Here is a 15,277-nt window from a genome sequence, read left to right as displayed (position 1 = left end):
GTCAATCTCTGGGATAGAGATGGAATTTGACTCTAATCTATCACTTAAGATAGATAACCCACTTTAGTAGGTTATTTCATGCTTCTGAGCATCTGACTCCTCTTTCAAAAAGAGCACAAAAGCAGTACCTCATGGAGTTGGGAGGCTTAAGTGAGGGATCACATGGAAACTGCTTAATACAGAAAATGGCTTACCTATTAGTATTCTGTAAACACCTGCTGTGTCATGAACTTGCACCTCTTTCTCTTTTGTGAATAATGAGAGAATAGCAATTGCTTGCCTCTCTTAAAATGTCCCTGCAATATTTTGACCAGCTTATTAAGTGTCACTTAGCAATGCTTTCTACTGAAAACTTCTGGAACAATGCAAAAAAAAATATTGATTTTGATAGTAAAACTGTGTTTCAGAAAAGCCACAGGTAAATGTTGGCAGTAGCAGCAACAATGACAGTTATTTTATTTTTAAAAAAATACTTATTTGGGAATAGCTGCATCCTAACAACTTTCATACATTATTTCTTTATCACAACCACTCTCAGAGGAATCTGATGGTCAGAGTCCTAATATTCTAGTTGCCCCTTTGAAGTCCTGGTACAGGATCAGGAAATAAGAAGTCAGCTCCTGCTACGTGAGGATGTGAATTGACCTGTATGTCTCATTCACAGATTGGAAATTGGAAACAGCACCTGAACTCCAATGGCAAGAGCACTACAGCCACAGACACCAATGGAAAGTCTGTAAACCTTCACAATTTAAATGTGAAGGTTTAAATTGTGAAGGCATCATACCTGGGAGCTTTGGAGCCAAATGACAATCCTTCAGTAATATAAAGTGCATTTCTGCAAATACAGAACTATAAATGTTTAAGTTCCTTGGTCAAACCTGGGACAGACGGCTGCTTTGCACTTCCAGTTTCATTTTTGTCTGTTTTCCTAGAACTTGCTCACTGAGCAAATCAAAACTAAAACTCTTTCATTGTAAGATTTCTATTCTTTCTAACCTTGTGAAATAAAAGTAATTGTAGATTTGTTACTTAAAAGTATTTCTATTCTGTATATAAAACTCAGTGATACACCACAATTTTTAATTATTCCCCTTATGTTTTCAACCCTTGCAATCATTCTTTGATACATACCTGAGAAAAGTGTGACCTAGAGATCAGTTTTTCAGTATTTGAGTCAGGTCATAAATGTAATCAATTTGTGTCACCTACAAACTAAGGTAATCATTTTATGCAAAGATGCAATTTTTTAAAATTTTTAATGCATTTACTGATTTGTATTTTTTAAAATAAAAATATAATAAATATAAAATACATTAATAGATTGATAGTTAAACAAATAAACATCTGAAAGTGGTACATTAACCAAATCTTTCAAAGGTTTACAAATACAGCCATTTGTATTTCCATCAGGTTAAAACTTGGCATTCAGAGTTGATGGTTGAGATGCAAATTGCTTTTCCAAACAGCTGTTTATATTGGTGAAGCTGCATCTTACATGTAAAGCAGTGTGTGTGTGTGGCGGCGGGGGGGGGGGGGGGGGGGAGTGTAAAAAAAACACTTTCTCAGTCTTCTCGTGATTTTTTTAATCTATTCTGTGCAAAAATATTGTTTACTACTTATTGCTGAAATGAAGGAACCTAAAAATTCTCAGTCTGAAGTTTTAAATTTTGTATTTCAACTACTTGCAAAATAATAACTTCGAGAACTTTATATGTACTAGAAACAACTGAGACCCTTCCACTTATGCACGGAAATTCTCCCAAGAGCCATGAAGCCAAAAAGGCTCAATAGAAACCATATCATGAAAATTGGTTTTTATCATATGTAAGTAAACTAAAAATATACCATTTTCCTTCTACTGGTCAAGAAGCTGCAATAATCATTTATTCCTAATAAATTTGATTTTACTAAAATATTCCAAAAGTGATTGACAAACCTGTGTTTGCTATCTATTTCATTTAGGTTTTTTCCCCCCTATATCTTAGCAAAGATGTGGAATAATTTTTAAGATTCTAGAGAAGATTGTTTCCTTAGTGATGCTTAAAATTTATTTTTCCCAAACAACCAGTGCATTTTTAAACATAGTTAAAACTTCTTCAATTGTTGAATCAACAAGTTGGTCAAATAAAGTTTTTAAATGGAACTTTTGAATCTTCATATTGATGATCATCCTTCATCCCCTGCCTGTCTAAAACCAGAATAATATATTGAATATAAATACATTTTCTCTTGTATTGAAGTTCTGTATGATCATGATGACTCTGAGTTACAGAGGGAACGTATACATGATGTAGAAGTTTGGAAAAAGTGTGTCAGATCCAGAAAAAGTCCTGACATTTTGGATTTTTAAAAATTTATATCCTTGTTGGATGTTTGCTACATGTTTCATTTTGTTTTTCTTCTAAAGAAAAACAATTCAAGTCATTGTTCTGTACATTTGTTAAAAACTTGAAAGCATTATTTCACTGGGAGGTTAGAAAGCAGAGGAGTGGGGCAACTGAAGCATATTTCATCTCATGTTGAATTCTAGGTTACAAGAGGATGGATCAGTTCACATAATGAAAGTCATAGGCTATGCATTAAAAAATTTAAAGAAAAAAAAATGATTTTCCCTTTCTCACTCTCTTATTTGCTACAAGCCAAATGACTCCTAAGTGATCATGTTGATAAATAAACTCCAAAATAATAAGATATATCTGTGGCAAGTATGTCCTGCAGCTAGAACCCATGAAGTTTTTATTGCCTGTTCTGCCACAATCTGTTCTAATATTAGCCTCCAAATTCCATGACAAGTTCATGTATAAATGGATATAAATGGTTGTCCAGATATACTGAAGGACTTTTATTAGAGATGGACATTTAACAGAATGACAAATGTTTCATCTGCAGATGGAAACTCATTAGTCAAACCAGTTATTGAGTTCTTACTTTAGAATTCTGTGTTTTTTTCCTCTGTAATATTTATATTGTTTTCTATGTGAAAATAGACTTCTCTCTAACATATATGAGATAAGAATAGATCAGCGCTCTTAATTGGGCTTCTTTGGTTAACTGTTGAGATTTCACATCTCAATCCCAAATTCATGGCTTTAAAATTGGTGTTTTATGTTAACTCTTTATTTTGCTGGAGTAATGTATAATGGTTAGCCATTAGGTTTTTTTTCCCCTCTTTTTTTTAAGAAAGTTTAATGTCCAAAAACAATACTACATAGACAACTTAATCTCATCTGCTATACATACACTAAACATTGAAGCCCTCTATTGCTCCCAAAATGTTTTTAGTTGTATTGAATCAGAGAAACTCAGTCACCATCTTCAGATATTTTAATTTTTTGTAAACACACACACACACACACACACACACACACACTCACACATACCCCTTCGATCCTCCCACTTAATAAAGACTCTATACAAAAAAAAACAATTCAACTACTTATTGTTAAATTTAGGAAACCTCAATTATCTCCTATGTTCATTGACTTTTTAAAAAATTCTTGAATAACTAACAAGACAGTAAAACCTAAAATGTGTGCAATGCTGTATACCACAATTATTTCCCAGGTTTGATATTGAAATAAGTAGTTTGGCATGGGCAACTAACACCAATTTAGATAATTCTATACAAATTTAAAGACATGAGATGCAAAGCCATGACTGTATTCCAGCATGTTCTTCTTGTCAGAAACATTTAAATCAGCATCTTACACAGTACATATTGAAACTCAAATTTAAGTGTTTTATTTTTATGTACATTTTGTTTTCTCCAGAAATAAAATATCTAAATACAGACAGTGTAATGTTGTATATGTATAGCTTTCAACAATACTTGAGCTGAATAAATGCTTTGTACATTGTTTGTCTTTTTAATGGAGTTCACAGCTACATTGATAAAATGGATTCCTCATATCCTTTTTTTTTCTTTTTTAACCAATAACAAGCAGAGAGACAAGTACAATTTAATATTAATAAGCAGCTCAAATAACACTTGGTTAAACTATGTACAATACAAACCATTCATACAAATGAAGACTAGGATATTGAATTTGTTACAATATGTGTAGTAAAGATAAGACAGACACTTATAACTTACATGGTGTCTGCCAGGCATTTTCCTTCTTATATAATGATCAGAACTGTTTTAAGCAGCCTTAGCTGGTCTCAACTTCGCAAATGTCCAATGATTGGCGATGAAAGCTGTAATCCCAACATCTGCCCACATGTAAATTCCAAATGTTTGCTCATCTTTACTGAAAACAGGCTCCTTCCATAGGGAAAAAAAAAAAAAAAAAGAGCCATCTTGTATCACCTTGAATGTGCCTACCATATGCTGGAAAAAAGTTACTACACTTTGTTGTGTTCATAAAATAAAGAATACTGAGCTCTAAAGACACATTTTTTTTTCCATTTTAACAAGCATATACTCCTACAGTAGTATTTACCAGTACAGCTACTCCAAGCAGTAGGAATGCATGAGTGGGGATTATTGATTAGCATGGACTAGAGACTTTAAAAAGAGATTTCCATAACGGTGAATGTTAGAAACATTTTCTGTCTAGTTGATCCTTTCGTTTGATGATAGTTTATCCTGAACCATTATGAGTCAAACAATGAAAGCCCTCTCAACCGATGACAGATGCAAGCTGAGATGTGCATGAGTGTGTGTTTGTGTACCTCTACATGTGAGGGTATGCCCTCAAGTATGACTTTAAAATCTGTGATGATTTACAACTATACTGAGAGATGAAGCTGACTGGGCAGAAATTACATCAGATTGTTTTCCACTAGCGTATTTGCAGCCGGTTGACAAGAGCAGCAGTGTAGACACATTCCAGGCAACAGATGTGACCTTCTTCTTTGAGGTAACAGCCCTGTCACATGACCTTTAATTCCTCAGGCTTCAGTCTCACCCTCTTGTTCATCTTCATCCGGAGGGGAAGTAAGGTGTGTCACTGTGGTAGTTGTAGTCGGGGCACACTTTCTGTACTAGTTTATAATCTGTACTATAAAAGGATATGTAAATACAGATCACCTTGAAGGGCTTGGAGCAGAGCCAGGACACGTGACTTTGGGTCTGCTCCTGGTAACAGGTTTTGGAAGGGTCATAGTTGCAGAGTGTGTTCTTGGTAGCCTTGTCAACCTTTTCATATTCGATTCGACAGTTAAAGGACTTGGAATCTTTGGCATCAATCACGGTTTGTTGTGCCAAGTCGAATTCCACAATTTTTGTAGGGGGCACCAGGCTGACAGACACATTCCCTTGACCAGTGGAATTATGCCTGAAATAAACACTAAATGTCCCATTTCCATGATCCACAATTTTCCCAGTAATCAATAGGTTCAGCTTCACTGTTTTGATGTTGGAATGAAAATCACCCCATCCAAACATTTTCTTAAACTTGCCCGTCTTAACAATGGGCCTTCTCTTGGCCCTGGGCCGAGGCTCTTGGAGGTCTGTGGAGTTCCTCAGCCAGTCCCAGAGGTCTTGTTCAGAATAAGGTTCTGGGGTGTCATATCGCAGGTCCAAATCTGTATCATTTTCTTTGCCACGAAAAGTCTGTGACAGGAGTCGGCTGATAGATAAGTCTTTGCTGCTTTCTGTCCATATGTGCTTCAGTGTGGATTTGCTGCTTCCCGACTTCAGAAGTTCTGACTTTCCACCGTTTGTTAAATTGGCACATGTGACCTAAAAATGGAACAGAAAATTGGCATTTATATCTCTGCATCTGAGATCACCTAACACACAGATCCAAGTCCTTTCTCAAAGCCTCAGAATTAAATGACACTTTTCTTTTTTAAAAGAGTCTTCAGTATCTGGCCAATATTTATTAAGATGTAACAAAGTGCCACTTCTATTTTTATATAATAGTAGAAGAGGAAAGGTATGGGTGGATAAAATCCACTAAACATGACCTAGTAATCTGTATAAAAACATTGACTAGTGGAAGAGAAGATTATCTAGCATGAGAAAACCAAATTAAATTCAAACATACATCAAACTAAATTAATTATTTCCAAACATCAAAATCCTAACACTTTAAAAATAAATTTTATAAATCATTATGTTCTTTCTCTGCTTCAAAATTATCATAAACTTTAAAATAGGGATTCTCTTAAGTATGTCAACTGACTCTCTAGATTTCCAACTGTCCATGCCATAGTTATATTTTAAAAATTAATTTTGCAAAGGAATTCTAGTATAACTGGCCAAAATAAAATAATATGTGTATTATCTTAAACATCTGGCATATCATATAAGACAATGTTTTATCTTTTAAATTTGCTTTTAGTTGTAGATAGACATAATATCTTTATTTTATTTATTTATATGCAGTGCTAAGAATCAAACCCCAGTGCCTCACATATGCTAGGCAACCACTATACCACTGAGCCACATCCCAACCCCATAATGTTTTATCATAATGGACTTAAAACATAGTCTAGAAACAGCCATGTAAATTAAGACATGCAATATTCAATGACTTAGAGATAATTGACAGAGAAGCAAAACAACGCACAGTCAAAAGGTCAGTTCAGTTTAGATTGTGAGAGTTATATTAAAACATTGTTTTCCTAAAACCCCAGTCTTCACTGTTTCAGAAGAATTGATTACCCAACTAAACCAGAGATTCAGAGGAAACAGTGTCCCAATGGCTTCACTGGCCTAAAGTTGAAACAGAGACTTATAATCCTGACATAAAGGACTTAGGACAGAAATGAACACAGCCAAAGACCCAAAGGAGCCAAAACAGCCAATACAAGTAAACCATTTAAAATGCAGACTGACTGGTCTAGGTTAGGGATGCTGAAGGGAATCTCTAGGTACCCATTAAAAAGACAAGTTTCACTATAAACCTCCATTTCCAGGCGCCTGGAGAACCAGTCCTAAGAAACCTCTGCAGCCTATATCAGACATGATCCTTATTACCACTCCGCAGCCTCATTGGACTCTCTAGTATCTTATAAACTGTTATCAAAGTAAAAGGTCATTCCTGAAGAGCATTTAAAAGTCAGACCCATTAGGAACTAGAGCTGCACTGTAGGGACCCCTCTATAGACTTAGCCATGCAGGTGTCTAGACTGGAAATGTCCTTTTATCAGCTACCAGAGTTGGAAGGAATCTATCCTAATCCCAGGGGGAGTAAGACCATGGACTGCAGGGCCAGACTTCCTAGGATTCCTAGATCTGCACTTACAAATTGTGCACCCTGTGATAAAGTCCTTTAAACTCCCTTTGCCTCTGTTTATTGTCTCTGTAAAGTGAAGGTGATAATGGTGTTGTTATGTTTTGGATGTGAGGTGTCACTCAAAAGGCCATGTGTGAGACAATGCAAAGAGATTTAGAGGACAAATGATTGACTTATGAGAGCCTTAACCCAATTAGTGAGTCAATCCCCTGATGGGATTAACTGAGTGGTAACTAAAGGCAGGTAGGATTGTGGCTGGATGAGGTGAGTATTGAGGGGCATGCCTTTGAGGTATATATTTTGTGAAGTTTCTCTCTTCTTCCTGATTATCATGTAAGCCACTTCCCTCTGCCACTCTCTTGTGCCATAACATCCGGCCTCACCTCAAGCCCTGAGGAATGGAGCTGGCTGTCTATGGACTTAGACCTCTGAAACTGAACCTTCAAATAACTTTTCCTCCTCTAAAATTGTTCTGGTTTGTCTTTTAGTCACAGCACTGAAAAAGATGAGGTGTCTCCCTCATAGGGTTGCCATGAGTTTGAAGGAGCAAAGACATGTAACACATTAAAATAGTGGTTATCACATGGGAAGGCCACAATAAACTATCACTATGAATCCCAAAGTGATGTTCAAAGACACTTAGAGAAAGACCACCAAATAGTATTTATGGAGATTTGACCTAAGAGTAGCTTTACCTGAGATTGTGAAGCCAAATGCTGCAACTTGGATGGAATGGGACATAGATGCAAAGGGTCTTGATAATCTAAAAGTCTCTTAGATCTTATCATCCTGCTTATTTACAAATTCCTTTGGATCAATGAGCTTTCACCAAATGCTAGCAAATAGTTTCTTCCTTGTCCAGTTAATTCTGACACAATGTGACACGGGACTATTCCCATCCAAAAGAGAATACCAGCCAAAGCTAGTCTATTCCCAAAAATGCTGAGTTTAAGAAATCCTTCAAATTTATCCCAAGGCAAAATAATTGCATCTAAGATTAAATGAAGTTTTTATCATGAGTTTATGTGCTATGTCTGCACACTAAAAACCCAAGATTGAAACATTGGATAGGCTAACACAAACCTTCTCAAATAGCTAGCTAGCCTTCCTGGTGTATCTGCTGTGTGATCCCCAAATCAATAGCAATGCTTTCATGGAAGATAACAAGGCCATTGTGTGCAGAAGTTACCAAAAAAGAGACAAGCATAGATCAGTGGAGAATCACACCCTAATGATGGAATTGGGCTCAGAAAGAATGGAAAAATTAAGGTGGAGATACATAGGGTCATATCTAAGGAAAGCACAGACCAGTCTTAGGCACATGGTCACTCTTCAAACTTTTAAACTTATCACCTACAAATATGAACCAACACTCTGGTAAGGTGTCCAAGATATCTATCAAATGGGATGCTTCAGATCTGGGGGAAAATGTTGGGAATTGAGAAAAGACTATCCTTGCTGCCAACTTTCTTTTACTTGGTACTTCTTCACTTCTGCCCAACCTTTACATTGGTATCTCTCCTCTTACCCCAGCACCCAAACTATTGCTTGCAGATTCTTGTCATGTCAAACATTATTCCAGAAGTAGAGCATATTCAAGCAATAAATGCCTAATAATAGCAAAATGGTTGCTTTAGCAAAAATAATTTTTCAACATTGACTGCACATTATGTCCTAAAGGGATAAAAATTGGAGGAGGATGTTCTTTGGGAGAGAAGGACTGTGTATAGAAATGTATAAGGGAAAAGCATGCAATTACCCTCCTTTCCTCTTTGCATGATGACAAAGCCAGTCTACTATGAGGCAATTGTTACTATTTTATCAAAAGAGAAATCCATAGTAGATCCATAGATTAATATTATTTCACTAGAATGACAAAACTAATAGAAACAATTAAAATTTTCCTACTAATTCCCTGAATGAAGTACACTTCAAAATATACTATTTTTCTATAACACAGAGTAGCTGTAACATAAAATTTAAAATTAACATTAACTGCTAAGAGTAGTACAAATCTTTTAGGTTTGAAGGTTTAAGTGTGGTGTTTGTGTATGTGTGTGTTTGTGTGTGTGTGATTCATTTTGTTTTAATAAAATTTGATTGGTTAAACAACCAGATCTGTAATTGCCTAATTATATGATATTGTCCTTATTACAATCCCTATATTTATGTTTTAATATAAAAATGCTTATTTTCTGATTTTCCCTTAGAATGAGGTAGTTTCCCACAGGCAAAGACAAGTGCAGATATGCGGGTAGCAGCTTAGGACTTACACCTCAGCATCTGCACAGAACTGTAACAAAGTGCTTCTGTGATTCTCTAGCTAACAAACCCGTACTGAAATTGCCTCAAAGAAGGAAAGGAGAAGATTTTAGAATGTGAGTTATCAGCAGAATGTAGGGAATGAAAGGGAAAAATTACGAGACATGGGAGTTACAATCTCAAGGAGGAAGAGGCACTCTATTCAAAAGGATGCTACGACTCAGACAAGCAAACCAGCCTCTGATTTCCGACAGAATCCTAGTTGTTTGGTTCTGAGTTTCCTCTCTGCAGCTGTAGAGATTATGAGTGTGGCTCTGTAGTTACACTGTTTCAACCTCAGGCCAGAATCAGATCCTTTGGAGCTGTGTGCTGTGCACAAGTCACCTGACTTATTTAAATGTTTGATTTCTCTTCTACACTCTAGGAGAACACCCACCTCACCCCCCTCAGAGGGTAGCTGTGAGGATTAAATAGGACACTTCACTTAAAGCAATCAGAACAGGCCTGGCATGTGGGGAGTGTTCAACATTAGAATCACTAGCTGTTATTTGTCATTACATGTTTTTAGAAACTCCGGGATGAATACCTTATGTATGTGAATAACTTATGATAGCATTTGAGAGTATAAAGGATTGATAACAAAATTTCTCTTTAACTTAACCATAAACATAAGGCAAACAAAAAAATAAATCATACCAAGGGTTGAGGAGGGGGAAATAGGGAGTAAACAATGTAAAGTTTCAGTTAAGCAAGAATTCTAGAGATATGCTGTTCAACATTGTATCTGTAACCAGCAATGCTGTATTGTACACTTGGAAACTTAAGAGGGTAGATCTAGTAAGTGTTCTTGCTAAAGTAAAACACATTTAAATAATTTTTTTTAAAATTTTCTTACTTAAGCCATAAACATATATTGAACCCTAATCAAATGTGTACTGAGATGTGGGGGAGTCGGGGGGAGCTTATAATTTTAAAGGGTTGCTGTGACAACCTAACAAATATGGCAGGTTGAATAGGTAGCAAAGCTCCAGTTAACAAAGGATGGGCATAAGTTCAACTGTGAAACAGCTCAGCTACCAAACACAATGCATGCGTTTGCCTTCAATGGGGCGACATGAAAAGCAGCGAGCAGTGCTGAGTGTCAAGAGGGCTCTGAACATCTGCTTGAGTACAGAATCAGAGCGGGTCTCAGCTATAATTACCAGCACAATCTTGAATATTCTTATTCTCTCTTCCCTTTGCTTTCACTCAGATTAGAAAAGGAGTTGGGAGAGGTCTAAAACAAGGTATCAATCATGAAAAAAACAGAAAGTGTCTTAGCAAAGTCCCCAGACCTGTTTAATATTAACAACCTTGGTTAATTTCATTCTAAAACTAGGTAGTGAGACTCCAGTAATACCAAGTCAAATAGAGAAATAGAGAGATAAACTTATATGGCTCTTGCTCTTAAGGAGTCTACCGTGGGGGATCATTTAAGCAAATCACTGTGTGATTCTACCAGCCCGACACATTGAGAAGTCAGAGTGGAAGTGGAAAGAGAAGGACAACAGAAGAAAGGATCCTTAGATCAAGGAGTTAAGAAATACTTGGATGTTCAGCAGATAGAGAACAGGTCAGAGGAGTTCTTCTAAACATAATTAACAAAACTAACCAAAAGCATAGAACTGAGAAGAGACATGTCAAATTTAAGAGTGAAAAATAACTCCTTACCATCTACCTGAAATTTTGTGTCCTTTGACAAACATCTCCCTACCCACTGCACTCCTGTCCATTTTACTCTCTGTTCCTAAGAATGTATTTATTACACTCCACATATAAATGAGATCATGTTAAAGGTAGATTTTAGGTGCTGTCACCCTATTCTCTCCCTCTCTCTCTCTCTCTCTCTCTCTCTCTCTCTCTCTCTCTCTCTCTCTCTCTCCACACACACACATACATATATAGAGAGAAAGATAGATATAGATATAGATATTATATATATGTCTGTGCATATAAATATATCAAAATACCATGTTGTAGATACATACACATTTTGACTTATCAAATAGAAAGAAAAAGAAAAGAAAAGAAAGTTAAAAAATAACAAAGAAAGGAAAAAAGGAAAGGGGATGGAGGAAGAAAGAAAACAATGAAGGAAGGAATAAAAGGAAGGATGAAAGAAAAATAGTTCCTTACTGCAGAAATTCAAGAGCTTTGCTAATGAAAATAGAATTTGGCAGAGGTAGGCTAGGGCAAAATTGCAAAGGTCCTGCTAAAACTTTATTTAATCTTAATCTCAAAGGTAATGGTGAACCACTAGATTTTGTTTTGTTTGTTTTCAAGTAATCTATCCTAGCTCTAGAAGAATCATTGGTTGGACACTGAAGGGAGAATTAGTAGAGAAAGACTTGAGGGAAGAGAGACTAGATAACTGCAATATTTCATTTGAGAGAACAAGGAGCCTGAACTAAGCAGTGGCAGAGAAAGATAGAAAGAATAGAGAGAGAGAGAAGAGCTATTTTCAGACATGGGAGTAGTTCAATTGGATGTTTTATTGGCTAAAGAGAAACATAAAAGATGAGCAAGGTGGTGCATGCCTGAAATCTCAGCTACTTGAGAGGCTGAGGAAGGAGGATTGCAAGGCTAGACTATGTGACTTGGCAAGACTCTATATCCAAATAAAAACATATAGCTCTGGGGGTGTAGCTCAGTGACAGAGTGCTTGCCTGGTATGCACAAGGTCCTATATTTGATCCCCAGTACCACACACACACACACAAAGAAAAGAAACATGAAAAGATTGATAGTTAGCAAGTTTGCTTGCACCTGTAACAAATACAATGCTAAGAGAGCTGGAGAATAAAATGAAGGACATTGGAAGCTGAAGTGGCTGCATGTAATTCTGATAGTGCCATTCAAAAGGTAGATGGTAACATGGGTCTTATGGATCGGGAGAAGGAAGGGAAGTAGCAATGTTGCTTTTGTAGTGTGAGTGGATGATATTGTGCAGGTAGAGCAAGTTGACTACGAATAACCTTATTAGAAGCTAGATGTTTATGGAGGTAAAGAGATCATGCAAAATGAAAAATAAGGGCAACCTGCTTAACACATCTACTCCTAGATGCAATCAGGAATCATTGACTCTCTCCTTCTATCATATTGCTTTACATCTTAAAAGATTTCAATTTTTAAAGAAGTAAATATAAACATAACATTGACATAGGTATTGAGCCTTACTGAATAAATGACATCAATATAAAAGAAAACCTTATACCCAGAGCACCCTCAACTGATGGTTTTACAGATATATTAAAATATTTTATTTCTAAAGGTTGCCTAAAGTTCTTTTGCCATCAGCATACCTGAGTGATAATAGAAGCAGTGGGGATTATGGCATAAAGATGGCAAAATCAAAACCTCACCACTTCTAATTAGCACAATTCCGCCATTCTAATAAATTTTTTTCTATAATATACAATGAAAACACCAAATACAGTTCCCAACTAAATATTACTTTCCATATAAAAAGCAGCCAATGTACATTTCAAAGGAGCTTCTCTCCAGTCCAATGACATCATTTCCATAAAGTTCATCTATCCTTTGTCTCATGGTTTTAGAAATGCTGAGCATCATAAAGATTTCTAACACAATTAAATGTATGCATTTTAAAGTATATGTGTCTTTTGAGAGTTCCAAAAATAGGAGCAAAGACAAGGGTCAGTTCCTCAAATCTGAGCAGAGACAGAGCCTGGACCTAACATCAAATGTATGTATGTAGAATGGTATCTATGTGGGGAACAGGGAGAAAAAAATAACCACCCGATGGTGCAAGCATGAGCACATGGTGAGTCACCAGACTTTCATCTAAAACCTTTTTTATGAGTCTTCTTACTTTCTCACTGCTTCATCAACTATCTTTTCATTATGGGATTCCACACATATCAATACGCTATCTTTAAAAATATTGTTGAAAAATCATTTTTGGAGAATAAACCATTTCTCACCTTCACTTCCATGTCACTATGCTCTGGCTTTATAAAAATATTCACTCCTTTCTATAAACTATGTCCAACTAGAGGCATTTCTAGACATCTATATGCCTCTTTTAACAAAAGAGGAATGAAATGCCCCTTAATTTCTACCAACCTGTGAATTTTATCATTGATCTATTATTGTTCAATGTAAATAATATCACGATTGCTTAAAAAATTGTATTTCCTCAAATGTAAAAATATATAAAGGTAAATAAAAGTTTTAAACAAACTGATGCCTAAACAATATTGCTCACCAGTGAATAATTAATCAACCAAAATAGTCTAGCTCCAACTACAACTTCATGTTAGCAGTTTTATGATTAGCTATGTTGAATATCTGTTACACAATATTAACTACTATTGGTTAAAGGGATACTATATGCCTGACTTTGTAATTGGCAGATACATGATTGTATATCATTTACACACCACACACAAACACACACATACACACATTTCAGCTTACAGATGGAAATTTGGAATTTCAATTAGTGCTTTCATTTACTGATCATTACTGGTAAATGAAAGAGCTACTTCTTAGTTATTCCATAGAGTATGTCTTTTATTTTATTTATTTATTTTAAAGAGAGAGAGAGAGAGAGAGAGAGAGAGAATTTTTTAATATTTATTTTCCAGTTTTCGGCAGACACAACATCTTTGTTTGTATGTGGTGCTGAGGATCGAACCCGGGCCGCACGCATGCCATGCGAGCCACATCCCCGGCCCCTGTCTTTTATTTTTAAAAATTATTTAATCAAAAATTCTACCTAAATGTATGCTTATCAAAACGTCCAAATATTATAGGATTTTATTAAATAAAAACTGAAAACTTTTTGTCATCATTACCCACTGCTCCAGTACAGTCTCAAGCTTCTCTTCAGAGATGAAACCTTTCAACATTTTAATAAACTTTGTTCCTAAATATTGTCACCACTTTTTCATTTATAAATATTTTACATACATAGTAATATATTTTGTGAATCACATTATATATTTTCCAATTAGCAACATCTCTTATATTTGCTTCTCTGCTAGTATATTCAAATACATTACATCCTTATTTTAGACTTGAATATAGAATTCTGTAATATGAGTATAACATACTTGTGCTTTTTATTTCACTTATGTGTGAAAGAGCCTTAATTCTTACATCATTTCAAAGCCAGGTCACATAGCTATTTTTGACTTTATTAGTTCCTCTGCTCACTCTTGTTTCAAATATCCCCCAGGTGGAGGATTTTCATTTTTCTGGGTGTGCTGGTTTGTGTGATTCTTTCAGAAAGAGTTCTTAGGGGATAAACTACCTGAATTATCCATCTCTAAAAATGTCTCTATTGGACACAGATGGACACTTGGTATAAACATTCACTTTTTCTTTATTCATTTTGTTCTATTTCTATCCACACATTTTAAGATGTTGTCTATCCTAGGCATTCTGAAATTTTACATGCTGAGTTACGTGTGCTAGGCTTTCTTTAATTCTTTTCTTAAATGCTTTGGATAAAACCAAGCATATATTTATATGTATTAGGGTCATTTTTCTAAAATTCTCCCAAGAAGACTGTAAATTCTTTGAGGTATGTTTTCTATCATGTGCCATTGTGTACCTTGGGGGAGAGAGTGCCTAGCCTAGAGTAAGCATTCAATATGTTCACTGCATGGTTTAGATTCTTACCTATATCATTTTTCAAAAGTGAAGGTTCATTGACTCTTTAGTAACAATCACGATTTGGGAGGAACATGTGGCCCTCAGAGATTTCTCTCTTATGAATTCAGAGACTGCATTTCATTAACAATACCCAGAATGTCTGT

At 35.7% G+C, this 15,277-nt stretch overlaps 1 protein-coding gene across 1 annotated transcript; it reads right to left on the bottom strand.

The window, feature by feature from the left end:
* Positions 1 to 4,927: 4,927 nt before the first annotated feature.
* Positions 4,928 to 7,978, bottom strand: Nxph1 (neurexophilin 1). The gene is made up of 2 exons (XM_077796422.1): positions 7,886 to 7,978; positions 4,928 to 5,689 (listed from the first exon to the last, which is right to left on the bottom strand). Exons 1-2 carry the CDS (start codon positions 7,976 to 7,978, stop codon positions 4,928 to 4,930), a joined length of 855 nt encoding a protein of 284 aa, XP_077652548.1.
* Positions 7,979 to 15,277: the final 7,299 nt, after the last annotated feature.

The sequence above is a fragment of the Urocitellus parryii genome, chromosome 3 (genome assembly GCF_045843805.1).
Source record: "Urocitellus parryii isolate mUroPar1 chromosome 3, mUroPar1.hap1, whole genome shotgun sequence".
NCBI lineage: Eukaryota > Metazoa > Chordata > Mammalia > Rodentia > Sciuridae > Urocitellus > Urocitellus parryii.
Note: the sequence above shows the minus strand (reverse complement) of the source record. Positions and strands in the feature narration are given on the sequence as shown.